The sequence below is a fragment of the Thecamonas trahens genome (genome assembly GCF_000142905.1).
Source record: "Thecamonas trahens ATCC 50062 unplaced genomic scaffold supercont1.59, whole genome shotgun sequence".
NCBI lineage: Eukaryota > Apusomonadida > Apusomonadidae > Thecamonas > Thecamonas trahens.
In genome coordinates, this window is record NW_013657621.1 from 31,922 (window position 1) to 46,208 (window position 14,287).

Sequence of the window (14,287 nt, forward strand, 5' to 3'; positions counted from 1 at the left end):
ACCCTGTGCAACACCTCTCTGTCGGACTCACTCATCCATAACCATACCCCTCATCATGAGCACACATGCATGGGTGGTCCGCTTGATGATGATGATGCTCATACTGGTCGCCGCAATGGTTGAGATGTCGACCAGTTGCGGAACAGGCGAAATAACGTTTGGCGAAATAATCGAGTGGGACAATACCACGGTGACGTACCCCGTCGCCTCGCGCTCAGGCACCTCGGCTGTTCTTCTTGGCGATGTCAATGGCGATGGCATCGGTGACGCTGCCTTTGGCTCGCCGCTCGCTGACCTCTCAGATGGCTCGGCCACCATCGTCTTCCTCAACATCGATGGCTCGGCCAACTCGTCCGTCGTCCTCTCGCGGGATACGCCGGCGCTGACGACGACTCTCTCCACTCAGGCCGGCCAGTTTGGTACTGCTCTTGGTGGCCCGGGCGATCTCAACGGCGACGGTGTGCCTGATCTCCTCGTCGGCGCGCCCGTCCTGGGAGGCACCGGCACCGTCGTCGTCATCTTCCTCAACGCCGACGCCTCGGTCGGCTCGGTCTCGCTCATCGCCAACAACAACGGCCTAGGCCTTGCTACCCTTGTCGCCGGCGAGCTGTTTGGCTCGGGCATCGGCATCATCGAGGGTGTGAGCTCGGTCAACTACGCCACGCACACCATGGTCGGCATCGGTCTGGCAGCCGGCCAGGACCGGGTGACGACCCAGGTCTACGGCTCGATGCTCATCGCCACCCTCTCGCGGACGGACGGCTCGGTCACAGCCTTTACCCTCATTGACCACTCGCAATCGGGCATGAGCGCCGTGACGCTTGGCTCGGGCTTTGGCTCGTCCATCGCTGCCGGCGACGTCCGCGGGTCGGGCAGCCCGATGCTCGCCGTCGGCGCGCCGCTGTATGACTCTGCCCGCGGACGGGTCTTTCTCGTCGACATGGACTGGGCCACTCCAGCAGCCGTGAGCATGATTGTTGTCGAGGAGGGCGCTATCGGCTGGAACCCAAGCCCTACCCTCGGCTCGTTGGCCCAGATCGGGACAGGCGTGGCGCTGGCTGACCTCAACGCCGACGGCTGCGTTGATCTGGCGGTCGGCGCGCCGGGCGCCGAGGAGCTTGGGCCCAACTACGGCGTCCTCGGCATTCTGCTCCTCAACAGCAGTCCGACATCCATCGCTGTCGAGAGCTTCACCCGCATCTCGTACTCGGCCAATCCGGCCCTGCAGTCGACCGTCTCCGTCGGCGCCGAGCTCGGCTACGCTGTCGCCACGGGCAACCTTAACGGCGCCGGCTGTCCGGACGTCATCTTCTCCGGCCCTGCATCCAACAAGGACGCGGGCCATGTCTGGGTGGCAGCCTGTGAGCATGTTGTTCCCTCCCCGCCGCCGCCGCCGCCATCGCCGCCACCGCCACCCTCTCCACCGCCGCCGCCGCCGCCGCCATCGCCGCCGCCGCCGCCCTCTCCGCCGCCGCCGCCATCGCCGCCATCGCCGCCGCCGCCACCATCGCCGCCGCCGCCACCATCGCCGCCGCCGCCACCATCGCCGCCGCCGCCGCCATCCCCACCTCCACCTCCCTCTCCGCCGCCACCTCCATCGCCACCTCCACCTTCCTCTCCGCCGCCTCCGACTGGATCGCCGCCATCGCCGCCATCCCCTCCTCCGCCGCCATCACCGCCGCCATCGCCGCCACCATCGCCGCCACCCTCTCCTCCCCCTCCCTCTCCTCCTCCTCCGCCACCGCCACCATCGCCGCCGCCACCACCGCCGCCTTCCCCGCCGCCGCCTCCTTCCCCGCCGCCGCCACCTCCTTCCCCACCATCACCGTCGCCGCCGCCATCACCGCCGCCGCCGCCTCCTTCACCGCCGCCGCCGCCGCCATCACCGCCGCCGCCGCCTCCTCCCCCGCCGCCGACGTCGTACACCAACATCACTACGCCAATCATCTGGATCCACACGCCAACCACCTCGCGCCTAGCCGGAGGCGTCGGCATGGAGCTCTCCACCACACAAGATCAAGCTCCTCAGCTCGACCTCCTCGCTGCGCGCGACGTCTCCCTCTTCGTCGAGACAACCTCGTCAGCCAGCCCGGACTCGGCCGCCTTTGTCCTGGTGCCCATCACCATCACCGGCGCTCGATCGCTCACCTTTACCTCTCCCGTCACTGCGCGCGTCGGTTACGCTCACATGCGACTGGCTGTCACAGCATCGTCGACCAGCAGTCGGGCGGCGACGAGGTTGGCGGCCCGTGACGCGGGCGATGGCGCCACCGTCATGTACTGGATCACCTACTCGCTGTACTACCTCGAGTCCGAGTGCATCGCCGAGGGCTATGTCCTCTACAACGGCGCATGCACCGCATGTGATGATGCTTTCCCCGGCGCTTACTGTCCCGGTGGCGATCGCTTCTTCCCGCTCCCGGGCTTCTGGTCTTCATCGACGTCGTCCCCGCCCGTCGCCTGCCCCGTCCCGTCCGAATGCCCGGGCACTCCGCGGCATCGGCCCTCCGCGCCTCCATCCACAGCATCCGACAACCCAGTAGACATGCCATCAGGCTTGTTCAGGTGCCGTCCTTCTCGCTCTGGCCCGCACTGCCTCTCCTGTGCTGATGGCTTCTTCATGTCCGACTACGGCAAGTGTATCACCTGCGACACGCCCGACGCCGTCTCGGCCATCATCCTCTGGCTCGCTGTCATCATCCTGGTCATCACTGTCATTGTCTTTGCCGCATGCTGCTCTGTCACCTCCGGTGCCGTCTTTGTCGTCGCTCTCATGGCCGCCCAGGCTGTCGCCCTTGTCTTCCGCTACATCGTCGCTCTCTCCATCGATCACGCCGACACCTCGTGGCGTCCCACCGCCGCCCTCTGGGCCGCTGTCGTTCTCTTCCAGCCTGAAGCCCTTCGCCTTGGCTGCCACCTATCCGCAGATCCGCCCTACTTTACCGAGAGCTACATCCGTCTCGTCCTCCTCGCCGCCATTGCCCTCGTCTTTGCCCTCATCTTCGCCCTCTGCTGCGCCTTCTCCTCCTCGTCGTACCCCGGCAAGCCGCGCGGCGCCATCGCCCCGGCGCACGTCGCCCCGGCTGGAAGTCGAGTGATGTCAAGCGTGCCCGCAAGCATGGCGAGAGCGATGATGATCATGGCCACAGCGATGAACCCGTCCCGCTCGCCCGTCGCCGGTCCAAGAGCGACGTCGTCCGCCCCATGCACGCCAAGCACAAGCATCGCCGTCGCTCCATCGCCCATGGCGGCACTCACCATCGCAACCATCTGGTCTCCAAGCAACGTGTCCAGCCCACCTCCTACGTCACACACGTCACTCATGGCGAGCCACGCATCCAATACGTCTCCAACGTCACGTTGAAGACCACCACCGCAGCTAGCCAGTCCTCCATCCGCACCTCCAAGAACGCGCACCTCCACTCGTTCTCCGTCGCGTCGCTGCCGCCCATGGACTCGTCGTCGTCATCCATCGCCTCGTCATCATCGTCCGCCCCGTCCTCACCGCGCGCCCACTCATGCCGCGACAAAGCCGCCGCTCACTCTGCCGACTCTGCCCACGCCGATCGTACTGACGTCCACGCCGCCGACTTTACGCCACGCCCACACCAGCCATCGCCCCACCCCCGCCGTCGCCACCGCCGCGTCGCTCCCATGCCATCGTCCATGCCTTCCTCCTTGTCTGGGCCTCGTTCTTCACTCCTGTCGCCCATCAGTCGCTGCGCGGCCTCGACTGTGTCGCCCTTGCCGCCGGATCGGACGTCCTCCGCATCCGGACCGAGACTTCCACCGAGTGCTTTGTCTCCTTGCATCTCGTCCTTCTCTGCATCGCCATCGCCCCCATCTTGCTCTTTTGGGTCATTGCCCTCCCGCTCTACGTCACCTGTGGCCAAGCCAGCTGGCTTGCTCTTCTCCGTCGGAGCCTCGCCCATCCCCTCTGCTATCACTCGGGCGTGCCGTTTGCACATGCCCTCGGCCTTGCCATCGCCATCACCTTTGGAGATCGCTGGGCGCCATCGATTGACGCGGTCTTTGTCGGCATTGTTGTCATTGCTGCCCTTGCCGCCTTTGCCCACGCGTGGGCCTCGTGCCGCCCATGGCGCGCCCTACTCGTCGCAGCTGGGCTCGCTGCCACCCTTATCCTCCTCCTCTGGGCCTCGATAGACCACAACACCCATCATCTCACTATCGGCGTGGTAATTGCCTTCATCTTCCTTTCCTGTCTTGCCGCCGGCGTCATCGTCGTCCGCATCGGCGCCTTTACCCCCTACGACGACGATGTGCCTGACAAGGACCTGCCGCCGCGCCATCAGGCGGATCCGGCACCGCCGGCCTACCCAGCGCCTGTCCGCACGCGCGCCTCCCTCTTCGACTAACACGCACACACACACACACACACACACACTCTCTCTCTCTCATCATCACCACACTTGGCGCGTCCTTTGACCCTTTACGGTACGGAATGGACGTATTTGTCCATCGCGCAAGCCGCGCTCTTCGACGCTCCACAGACGTCGCAACGTCCAAACAGTCGGCGATGAAGAGATGGACGCCGCGCGCGGCGCAAAAGGTCCGCGGCCGCAATCGCTTACCATGAAGCCTCCGGCAGGCGAGGCAGTCGCATCGCAGAGCGGCTTGTTGGGGAAGGTGGTGATGACGAGCAGCCGCTGCATAGGGACGCTTCCGCTTGCGCGACGGCGCGGAGCTGACGGCATTGGCGCCAGCAGTGAGGGCGTCGATGATGTCGTAGAGAAAAGCCAAGCGAGTCATGACGGGCGTGGGCTTGCGTCGGCGTAGAGCGCGTACGCGCTGATGAGCGCGGCGTCCAGAATCCAGTACAGGATGGCGTGCCACCTCTTGCGCGGCCACGCCGACCGGCAAGCTCGTCCGTCGCAAGACGTCCTCGCGCGCTCCCGTCCCGCCGCTGTGTGTTCAACTCTGCTATGCTCTCCTTCCCGGTCCTCGGGGTCGTCAACTACAGGCGCCATCAGCGGCACCCAGTCGGCGGGGCGATCAGCCGGCGGCGTGATCATGATCACGATGGTGATCGGGATCACGCCCCGCCGACGCACACGGCCACCCACCCGACGCTAGAGAGAGGACAGAGCAAGCTACGTTGCCCAAAGTCGGCAGTGATGGAGTGGAGCGTATGGAGGATATGTGGTGTGGTTTTGGTGCTTGTGGGACTGGTAAACCAGGCAGGAGCGGTGTGCCATTGGTGCAATGTCTCGCTGCCACAACAAGTCGCCGTCCGTGTCTCCCGCCTCTCGACGCGCCGCTCGTCTTTTTTCGAGTCGGGCGCCGTGGCCATGCTCCGCGGTCTTCCTCGGACCAAACTGCCTGCTGCTGAGCTTGCTGCCGGATCTTTTTCGGCTGAAGCTCTAGTCGCCTATGTCAAGGACATTCTCATCTTGATCCTTCTCTCGGCGGTGCTGACTCTGGCTGCATGCTGCACTCCGTGCTGGTTTTATTCTTGCAGACGATGCGGGGCCAGCCGATGCTGTGGTGGTTCGGCTCCCAATCGCTCAGGCTGCAATCTCTTTCCCATGCGCGACAAGCCGTGTCGCGGCTACTCCAAGAAAGAGCGCAGACTGCCGGCGGCTGCCATGACTGCCGCCGTCATCATCATCTTCTCCGCCGTCTCCTCGGGCACCTATTACAACGAGGTTGTCCATCAGGGCGTCGGCGATGTCTTTGACGACGCCCTCCTCGGCGCCACCGCCGTCAGCCAACATGTCAACTTTATGGCTGACCTTGTCGAGGCGCTTGGCCTCGACGTCCAGGACGAGGTCGCCGCCGGCATTCCCGTCATCCTCGCCTCGGCCGCCAACACCTCGTTTGGTCTCGAGATCGAGGACTCGCTCTCGAACGAACTTGACGCACTCACGGGCTCCATCACCGACTGGATCGACGCGTCGACCCGCTCAGAGTCGGACGAGTCGGCGGCCAGAACTCGGGCGTCGAGCGCCCACGCCGCCAACAGTGACGCACACGCCGCCCTCCAGCAAGCGCTCACGCCGCTGCTTGCCGCGCCCTCAGTCTCGCTCACGTTCGAGACAATATCATCAGGAAGCGTGACGCGCTCGTTCCCACGGCCGTACCCTGCACTCGCTGCCCAGCCGCTGCGGCCGGTGGCAAGTGCCGGCGACGCTGCGCTGGCGGCCGACCTCGGTGACCTGCCGGGCGTCATCGGCCAAGTTGACACTCTGGACGCCGTCATCGACGAGCGCGTTACGGCAGTCAACGAGCTGCTCGAGCGCCAGCTCACCGAGGCGTTCGACAGAGCGCAGAGCAACATCGGGAGGGTGGCGTCGCGCATCCGGAACGTCACCGCGCCCGGCGGCGTCGTGCCTCAGACCGAGAAGCTCCTCGGACGGTTGCAGAATGTGGTGGTCAATGCCGACCGGCGGTACCGGTCGCCAATCTTCTTGGTGGTGGCATGGACGTCGCCGCTGGTGGTCATCCCGTCGATTGTGGGCCTCATCCTCGCCTTTTGGTGGTTCCGCCTCTCGTGCCCGCACACCACTGCCGCCGTCGGAGCCTTTGTCGTCCTCGCCCTCGTCATGGTCAACCTCACCGTGTACCTCCCGGTTGTCCTTGTCCTCGACGACTTTTGCACCGACGTCGACTTTATCGTCTTCTCAGCCCTCGACTCGGTCGAGCCCAACGCAACAACTGCGCTCCAGACCTGCATTGCCGACGAGAACCTCTTTGACGCATTTGACGTCTCTGCCATCATCAGCGAGCCGCTGGCCAGCCTACGCTCCTCACTCGCCGACCACCTCAACGCCGTCCTCGACGTCAACTCGATTTTCCCGGACGAGTCCATCACCGGCGCCCGCCTCGCCACCGATGAGGACACCGAAGCCACTCTTGCCCGCCTCGACGCCCTGGACGCCGAGCTCGCTGCAGAAGCCGCGTACGCCGCCTCGGGCTCGGCCAACGTCACAACCTACAACGACACCCTCGCCGCCGTAGCCTCGGCTGGGGACGCGGATGCGCGTGCGGCCTGGGAAGCCGCTGTGGGTCTCGACATTGCCGCCGCGCTTGACGCAGCGAACATCGCTCTGGCAAGCGCCGGCTACGATGCGGTCGTCTTTACTCTCGCCAACGTGACCGCCTTTAACGCCTCGGCCTACTCGGGCATCGGGCCGGCAGGTTTCGAGCTCGAGGTTCAGCTTGGGCTCAACGCCACGCTGACCGCCGTTGCCGACGCGCTCGCCGACGCGGCATCGAACGCTATGGTGATCTTTAGCGAGAGCGTGCTTCCGGCGCTCAGCGATGCAGCCGCGGAAGCTGCGGCCGGGCAGGCAAGCTCGGGCAGTGCCCGCGACGAGGCGAACGCGGCGGCGGCGCGCGCGGAGGCATCAGACGTCGCAGGCGAGTCGATCGACGCCCAGCTGCGGGCAGCGCTGCAGTCCAACCTTGATGATGCAGCCGAGGCGGCGTTGGCCATGCTTGACCGTGGCGTGACTATTGTCATTGCCGCGCTCCGCAGCGCAGCAACGTGCCGGTACGTCGGCCGGACATACAACGCGTTCAAGACCGATGTGTGTGACTCTGTTCGCGGCGGCCTGTCTGTCCTCTGGGGCACGCTCGCTCTGCTCTCACTCACGTTTGTCACCGCCATCATTGCCGGCACCCTGCTCTCCAAGCGGGCAGGCTTCCTCTACCCGGAGGACAAGGTCGTCTCCAAGATGATGGCCAAGGTTCATGGTCTGTCATCGCCGGCCGACTTTGCCGCCGCCCACGATGCCTCGCTCCGTTGCGGCTGCCTCTCGCGGCACCTGGCTGCCGCTGCCGGCGCTGTCGGCCTTCATCGGTCGGCCTCGGCGCCGTGCTCGCCGGTAGCTGCTGCCGCTGCCGCCAACATGACCTTTGCCTCACTGGCGGTGACGACTGGCGTGGCGCCGGCACCTCACGACCCGCTGGCGCTCTCGCGTTCGATGGCTTCGGCCGCCGACATTGCCGCCTCGCGCACAGCAGGCTACTCGTCGCTCGAGCACACCGAGTCTGGCGACGGCGACGGTGCCGCCGCTGCCACTGAGATGCACTCTGACTCGAGCTACGCCTCCGAGTACGTCAGCTCGTCGGCGGCCGAGTCGGGCATCGAGCTCGACGCCATCCGCTTTGACAGCTTGCCGCCGCCAGCGCCGCCGACGTCGCTTCCGGCACAGGACTCGCCGTCGTCGACGACGGGTCTGACAGCGTGGTCGGGAGGCAGCTCCGTGCTTGCCAAAGCCGCCGCAGAGACCGGAGCTGCCGAGGAGCAGGTCGAGGAGATGGAGGTGGTGGTGACAGACTCGGTGGGAGGATCTGCGCGGCTGGTGATGGCGCACGACCCACCGCCGCTGACGGCCGAGCTTCGGGCGGCCGCCGAGGCGCTGCTCCCGCAGACGGCCGATGTCGAGGCTGCCGAAGCTGCGGCGGCCGGTGCCGTCCACAGCATGCGGTACACCCCGGTGGTGGCGGTCGACGTGAGCGGCGGGCGCATGGGGTTGGGCTATGCACACTCGGCCGATGTGGCGGCAGTCGACGGAAGCCCAGCTCGCCCGCAGTACCTCGCCACGATCGACGCCACAGGCGGGATCGATGTCAACGAGCTGACGGCGCTCTCGCTGCGGATCTACACCCTCGCCGAGGCGGTGAGCTCGGGCGAGCTGGCCAGCTCTGCACCGATGTGGAATGAGCTCCCGCCAGTGGCGACCGCGGTGGCGCAGCTCTCGCCCCTCGCCCGAGCGCAGCTGTGCGAGGCGGTGCAGGAGCTCGACGCCGAGGCAGCGCGCAAGCTCCGCGCAGCGGCAGACGCACGCAGAGGAGTGCTTCGAGCAGGATGGAGCAAGCCTAACTTGCGGATGATGCTGCAGCTGGTTGCGGCGGCGTGCGAGACGCCGCTGGAGGCCGATGCGCGGGTGCTCGCCGACTGTTGCGCCGGGCGTGGCGTGGCCGAGGACTGGTCGCCTGAGCTGGCGAGGCAAGTGGCGTGCTTCATCCTGGCCACGCACGCAGACCTGCCCGGGCTCGCGGCAGCAACGACAGCGGCGTGTGGGTACGACGGCGAGCTCGACGGGCTTGTGGCCAGCTCGGAGTGGGGCGTTCGCGGAGCGACGAACTCGCTGGCGGCGGTGGCGGCGAGCGTCAGGGCAGCAAGCGTCAAGGCAGTGCTCGGCGATGAAGCCGAAGCCGCAGACGACGATGATGTGCTGCCACAAGCGGTTCGGAAGCTTGTGGGCGGCGGACGGCGGGCAGCGTCGCGGGTGCTGCATGAGGAGCAGGTGGAGGCCGACGCGCGCGCGCTGTACGAGGCCGGTGAGGGCAAGACGTTGACGACGGACGTGCCTGTCTTTGTGGGTGTTTTTGTTCGAGCTTCGCCAGCACACCTCGCTGCCGTCTCCGCCGCCTACCGCAGCTTCTCGTTCTCGACGCTCATGGCGGCGCTCCGTGACGAGATCGACCCGCCGCTGCTGGACCTCCTCGCGGCGCTGCTGGATCCTGTAAGCGCGTGCGCGGCGCTGGTCCGCTACGCGCTGGACACCATCAGGAACGACGGCGGCGCGCTGTTCGCCTTCCTGGCCACCCGGGCGCCACGCCCACTCCGCACTGCACTCCGCCCGGTCTTTCTGGAGCGGTTCTACCTTCCGCTGCCGCGCGTGGTGTCTAGCGCGGTAGCCAACACGGCGCAGGCGGCGGTCGAGGCGCTGGTGGCGGCCGAGCCCGAGGTGGACGAGGCGGCTCAGGCGCTGCGCAAGCGCCTGGGCCAGCTCCATGTGAACGATGGCAAGGCCGTGGCGGCACTGGCGTCGCTGCCACGCTTTGTCCGGCTCGGGCTGGCTCTCGGCTACCGGCGATCGTACGGAGTGGCGCTGGCGACGGCGCTGAAGCAGCGGCTGGGGACACGGACGGCGGCGGTGACGGCGGCGGCGCTGCTGCCACGGCCGATAGCGGCAGCCAACGCGCTGCACCAATTGATCACCGAGGCCCGCGGCTCCAAGCACGCTGCCACTGCGTCGATCCTTGTGGTCTGCACCCTCCCACACAACGACGTGCTCGCTGCGGCGCGGGCGTACCGGCGGACATACGGCAGCGAGCTGCTGAGCGAGCTCGCGCGGTTCTTGCCCAAGCCACTGGTGGCAGGCCTCCGCGCCGTGGCCGACGCTGCCCTGCTGGACGTCTTCTCGGCGGCAAGCGCGGGCCGCTCGGACGATCTCATGGCGTCGGCGGCGGTGCTCCCGTTGGAGGCCGCGGTGGCCGAGGTGGAAGCGCTGAGCGCGTCCGGCAGGAGCAGCGCCGTGCTTGGTGCTGACGGCATTCTCGTCCCGCCGCTCTACGCCATGGTTGTCCACGCAGCCGCCAGGCGTGAGGTCGTCACCGACGCCATCCGACCGGTCCTGCCGGCTGTCGCGTCCGTGGCGCCGCTAGTGGCGCAGCTGGTGGAGGCGCTGGTGGACCCGGTGGCGTATGTGGGCAGCGCCGTCGTCGCCGTCGTCACGCGCAACGTGGTCAAGCGATGGTGGTCGCCCCACATCGAAGCGCTGATACTTTCGGCGGCGGCAGCGCTTCCGCCAACAGAACTCTGGGCTCGGGTCCTTGGCGCCCACACCCATGAGCTCCGGCCGCGGCTCTCGGCTGCCCTCTTTGCCGCCCTCAAGCTCTCGCTCGACGGCGGCGCCGGCGGCGATGGGCTGGACGGCCAGCCAGGAAGCGACTCGACGGCCGAATTGGCTGACTACAGTGACTCGATGGCGGCAACAACCCGGACGGCATAGTGGTCCGAGGGCGTGGCAAAGGAGATGGTGGCCGACGGCGGTGAGGCCGAGGCCGAGGCGGAGAACGGCGGTTCTGGTGGCGCGGCAAGGCCGAGAAGCGGCTCGGTGCCCATTCGCTCGGCGGATCGGAGGGCGATGCGGCGGAGAAAGACGCGATCAGGCCGCCACGGCTTGCGAAACCTGCGGCTACCCGGGTGGGTGGGCCCAGCGGCGGCGGCGGCGTCGGTGTAGCCCTCGAGGGCGGCAGCGAGCGAGGCACCCTCGGGCGAGTCGCCGATGTTGCAGTCGCCGGCGAGGAGGAGCGACGGCCAGAGGCCGATGGCCTCGACGCCGCAGCGCCAGGCCTCGAGGGTGTGGCGCGCAATGGCGATCTGCATCTGGCGCATGGGCGCGGTGTCGTACATCGACTCAAGGTGGGCGGTGGCGGCGACGACGACCCGCGACGCGGTGCCGGCCACCCGCCAGGCGGCGGTCAGCAACCACCGGCCCATAACGGTTGGCAGCGGAGTGGCGAGCGCGAGGCCGCCGCGCCATCGCGACAGCATGAGCACGCCGTACTCGTTGAGGACGTCGGCGGCGGTGTCTGGTGAGACACTCGCCGCGTAGCTGGCCCGGATGGCCGGCGCCGCGAGGAGGAAGGCGGCAAAGGCCGGCGTGGCCTCCTGGATGGCGACGAGGTCGGCGTCGGCGGCGAGTATGAGGTCGATGATGGCCGGCCAGCGGAGATCGTCGGCGTAGACCGGATAAAAGACATTGTAGCTGAGGATGGTGAGCTCATGGTCCCAGGGCTCGATCGGGTCTTCGGCCTCGTCGACGTAGACGGCGAAGTCAGGAGCCGGGAGCGCGGCGAGTTCGACTGATCGTCCGGCATCAAGGACGGCCAGCTGGCGGACAAATCCCGGATTGGGCGCGATGGCTGGTCGGGCGGCCTTGACTTGGGCGTGGGCAGCGAGAAAGTCGAGGTCGCAGCTGCGCATGAGGTAGGCGATGACGCAGGCCGCCGAGCGGGAGACGCCCGCTGCGCAATGGATGATGACTGCGCGACCGGCGGTCCGGGCGGTGTCGATGGCTGCGCAAACGGCGTCGATGGGAAGCGCAACACAGGGCGCGTCAATGATGCCGATGTGGACAAAGTCTGGGCCCGGCGACGGAATGTCGGCGTACGCCGGCGGGGCCGAGGCGATCTCGGCTGCGACCGAGATGACGGTGACGGCGGCGGCCGGCGCGGCGCTAGCGGCCATGTCGATGTGGAACGGTGCGGCGGCGCCGACGGCCGATGCAAGAAAGAGCGGGCCAAGGCTTGTGTCGTGATCAGCGTCGACAATGAGGTTGATCTCTGTGTCGACGAGGCCCGGCATGAGGAGCGCGGCCATGTCCTGATCAAGGACGACGTCGTCGATCTGGCCGATCAGAGCTCTGTCACGGACATCGGCTGCGGCGGCGAGGAGCAGATCGGGCGAATCAGGAAGCCAAGCGTCCGCAGCAGCGTGGTAGGCATACATGGCGAGTGGGGAGGAGGATGCGATCATTTCCGATGTGGTGGCGGCGTTGCGGGCGGCAGCGGCTGGCGAGGAGGACCACTTTGACATGGCCGAAAAAGGGCGTAAAGTGGGCAACCTGTTTGGGTGTGCAGGGCACGTGGGGATGAAGATAGATGGGAGGGAAGTGGATGTGGTGCTCGGCGTGGGTGTGGAGAGAATTGAGAGTGGGGTGCGGTGTGTGTGGAGTGGGCAATGCCGGTGGTAGCGGGGGTGGAAGGGGAGGGGGACGACAAAGCGACGGAAAAAAATGGAATGGAAGCGCTGGCGAAAGGGGGGAAGGCGACGTTTTAGGCGAGCGAGGGGTCGGGAAAGCCTGTGAGGGTGAGGACGATGGCGATGACAGCGCGAGTGGTGGTGGTGAGCTGGCCGTCGACGTCGTAGCCCGGACGATCGAGGATGTCGCCCTCCTTGTGGTACATGGGGTCGCGGATCCAGTCGCAGTTCTCAAACACGCCCGAGGCCGGGTACTGCTTGCGGTTGAAGGAGGCCTGATCGGCGCAGCAGACGGGCGAGTAGCAGACGGAGACGTGCGGCTCGTAGAGCGCGATGACGGGCATGAGGATCTCGTTGAGGACGGCGTTGGAGTCGCGCTGGAGCAAGGCGATCTCCATGGTCTCCACTTCGGGCGGGCGGTAGGCGACCATGTCCGAGTTGATGTACGCGATGATGTCGTCGCCGGAGTTGTCAGCCCGCCCGGCGTACGCCTTGGAGCCGCGGCGGCCCTGCTCTTCGCCGGACCAGAAGCCAATGCGGACGGTGTAGTTGAGGGTGACTGGCGAGGAGGCGAGGACGCGGGCGACCTCGAGGTTGAGCGCGGTGCCAGAGCCATCGTCGTTGGCCCCGGGGGCCGGATCTGTGGGCGACGAGACGTTGCGCGAGCGCGAGTCGTAGTGCCCGCCGATGATGACGTACGAGGTGTCGAAGCGGCCTGGAAGGGTGGCGATGACGTTGGGCGAGTATCTGTCGCTGTAAGGCCAGTACTCGACCTCGTACCCGAGAGTCTCGAGCTCGTGCACGAGCCAGTGAGAGACCTTGATGGCGTCGTCCGAGTACGAGTTGCGCGTCACAATGGTTGACGATACGCCGGTGAGGTACTCGAGTGACGCCCGGAGCTTACCGGCGTCGACCTTGTTTGCCATGCTGACGATGAACGGATCCGGCGTGGTCTTGGTGAGCATCTTGTCGCGGATGGCGGTCAGCCGGGCCTCAGCGTGCGCCGGCAGCGTCTGGATTGGGCCGTCAATGACCGAGACCTGGGCGTCGACCACGGCAGCAAGTTGGTCGTCGAGCAGAGCGACAGCAGGCGAGTCGAGGCCAAAGAGAGCCATCGCCGGGGTGCGATAGAGGGCATGGCAGCCGACTACGGCCTCGACCTTGCGGCCCCACGCATCTGCGCTCTCACGCCCGTCCCCGGGCACCATCTCGACCAGCACAAGGCTCTTGTTCGCCGCCTCGCCAAAGTACTCCTCCACGGCACGTGTGACGACCGTCGCGGGATAGGCGAGGTGCTCACCGCGCGACGCTGGCACGGTTCCGATGGTCACGTCGGCGAGCTCGAGGTAGGGGGTGATGATGGAGAGGAGAGCGGCGACCTGCGCCGATGATGCGTGGTTTTCTGTGGTTTGATTCAAATTGTTGGCATGTGCCGGAACCACACCACCCGCATGTGCCACTCGCCCTGTCTCCGGCCCACCCGCCGCACCAGGGGTAGGCACAGCCACGAGGATGGGCGCAATGGAGGCGCAGCAGGCGGCGGTGCAGGGGCAGGCGGCGAGGAGGAGGATGGCCAGGGAGTGGGGGGTGCGGGGCATGTGTGTGAGGGGGGGGTGGAGGGGGGAGAGGAGTGGCTGGTGGAGGGGTGGGAGTGGTGGGAGAGGTGGTGGTGGTGATGGTGGTGGTGGTGGTGGTGATGGTGATGGTGATGGTGATGGTGATGGTGATGGCGAGTGGTGATGGTGAGTGGTGATGGTGGTGGCAGTG

The 14,287-nt window shown here is 66.9% G+C and overlaps 4 protein-coding genes across 4 annotated transcripts; 2 read left to right on the plus strand and 2 right to left on the minus strand.

The window, feature by feature from the left end:
- Positions 1–124: 124 nt before the first annotated feature.
- AMSG_10367 (uncharacterized protein) lies at positions 125–4,376 on the plus strand (the record flags this gene model as incomplete). The annotated part of the gene is made up of 5 exons (XM_013898084.1): positions 125–1,295; positions 1,367–1,920; positions 2,030–3,073; positions 3,106–3,568; positions 3,613–4,376. The coding sequence occupies 5 exons, from the start codon at positions 125–127 to the stop codon at positions 4,374–4,376; spliced, it is 3,996 nt and encodes a 1,331-aa protein (XP_013753538.1).
- A 1,170-nt stretch (positions 4,377–5,546) lies between these two features.
- On the plus strand, positions 5,547–10,726 carry AMSG_10368 (uncharacterized protein; the record flags this gene model as incomplete). Its single annotated transcript, XM_013898085.1, has 2 exons — positions 5,547–10,513; positions 10,699–10,726. 2 exons carry the CDS (start codon positions 5,547–5,549, stop codon positions 10,724–10,726), a joined length of 4,995 nt encoding a protein of 1,664 aa, XP_013753539.1.
- A 196-nt stretch (positions 10,727–10,922) lies between these two features.
- AMSG_10369 (endonuclease/exonuclease/phosphatase family protein) lies at positions 10,923–12,268 on the minus strand (the record flags this gene model as incomplete). Its single annotated transcript, XM_013898086.1, has 2 exons — positions 10,923–10,936; positions 10,957–12,268. 2 exons carry the CDS (start codon positions 12,266–12,268, stop codon positions 10,923–10,925), a joined length of 1,326 nt encoding a protein of 441 aa, XP_013753540.1.
- A 326-nt stretch (positions 12,269–12,594) lies between these two features.
- Positions 12,595–13,973, minus strand: AMSG_10370 (peptidase M28; the record flags this gene model as incomplete). Its single annotated transcript, XM_013898087.1, has 2 exons — positions 12,595–13,899; positions 13,968–13,973. The coding sequence occupies 2 exons, from the start codon at positions 13,971–13,973 to the stop codon at positions 12,595–12,597; spliced, it is 1,311 nt and encodes a 436-aa protein (XP_013753541.1).
- Positions 13,974–14,287: the final 314 nt, after the last annotated feature.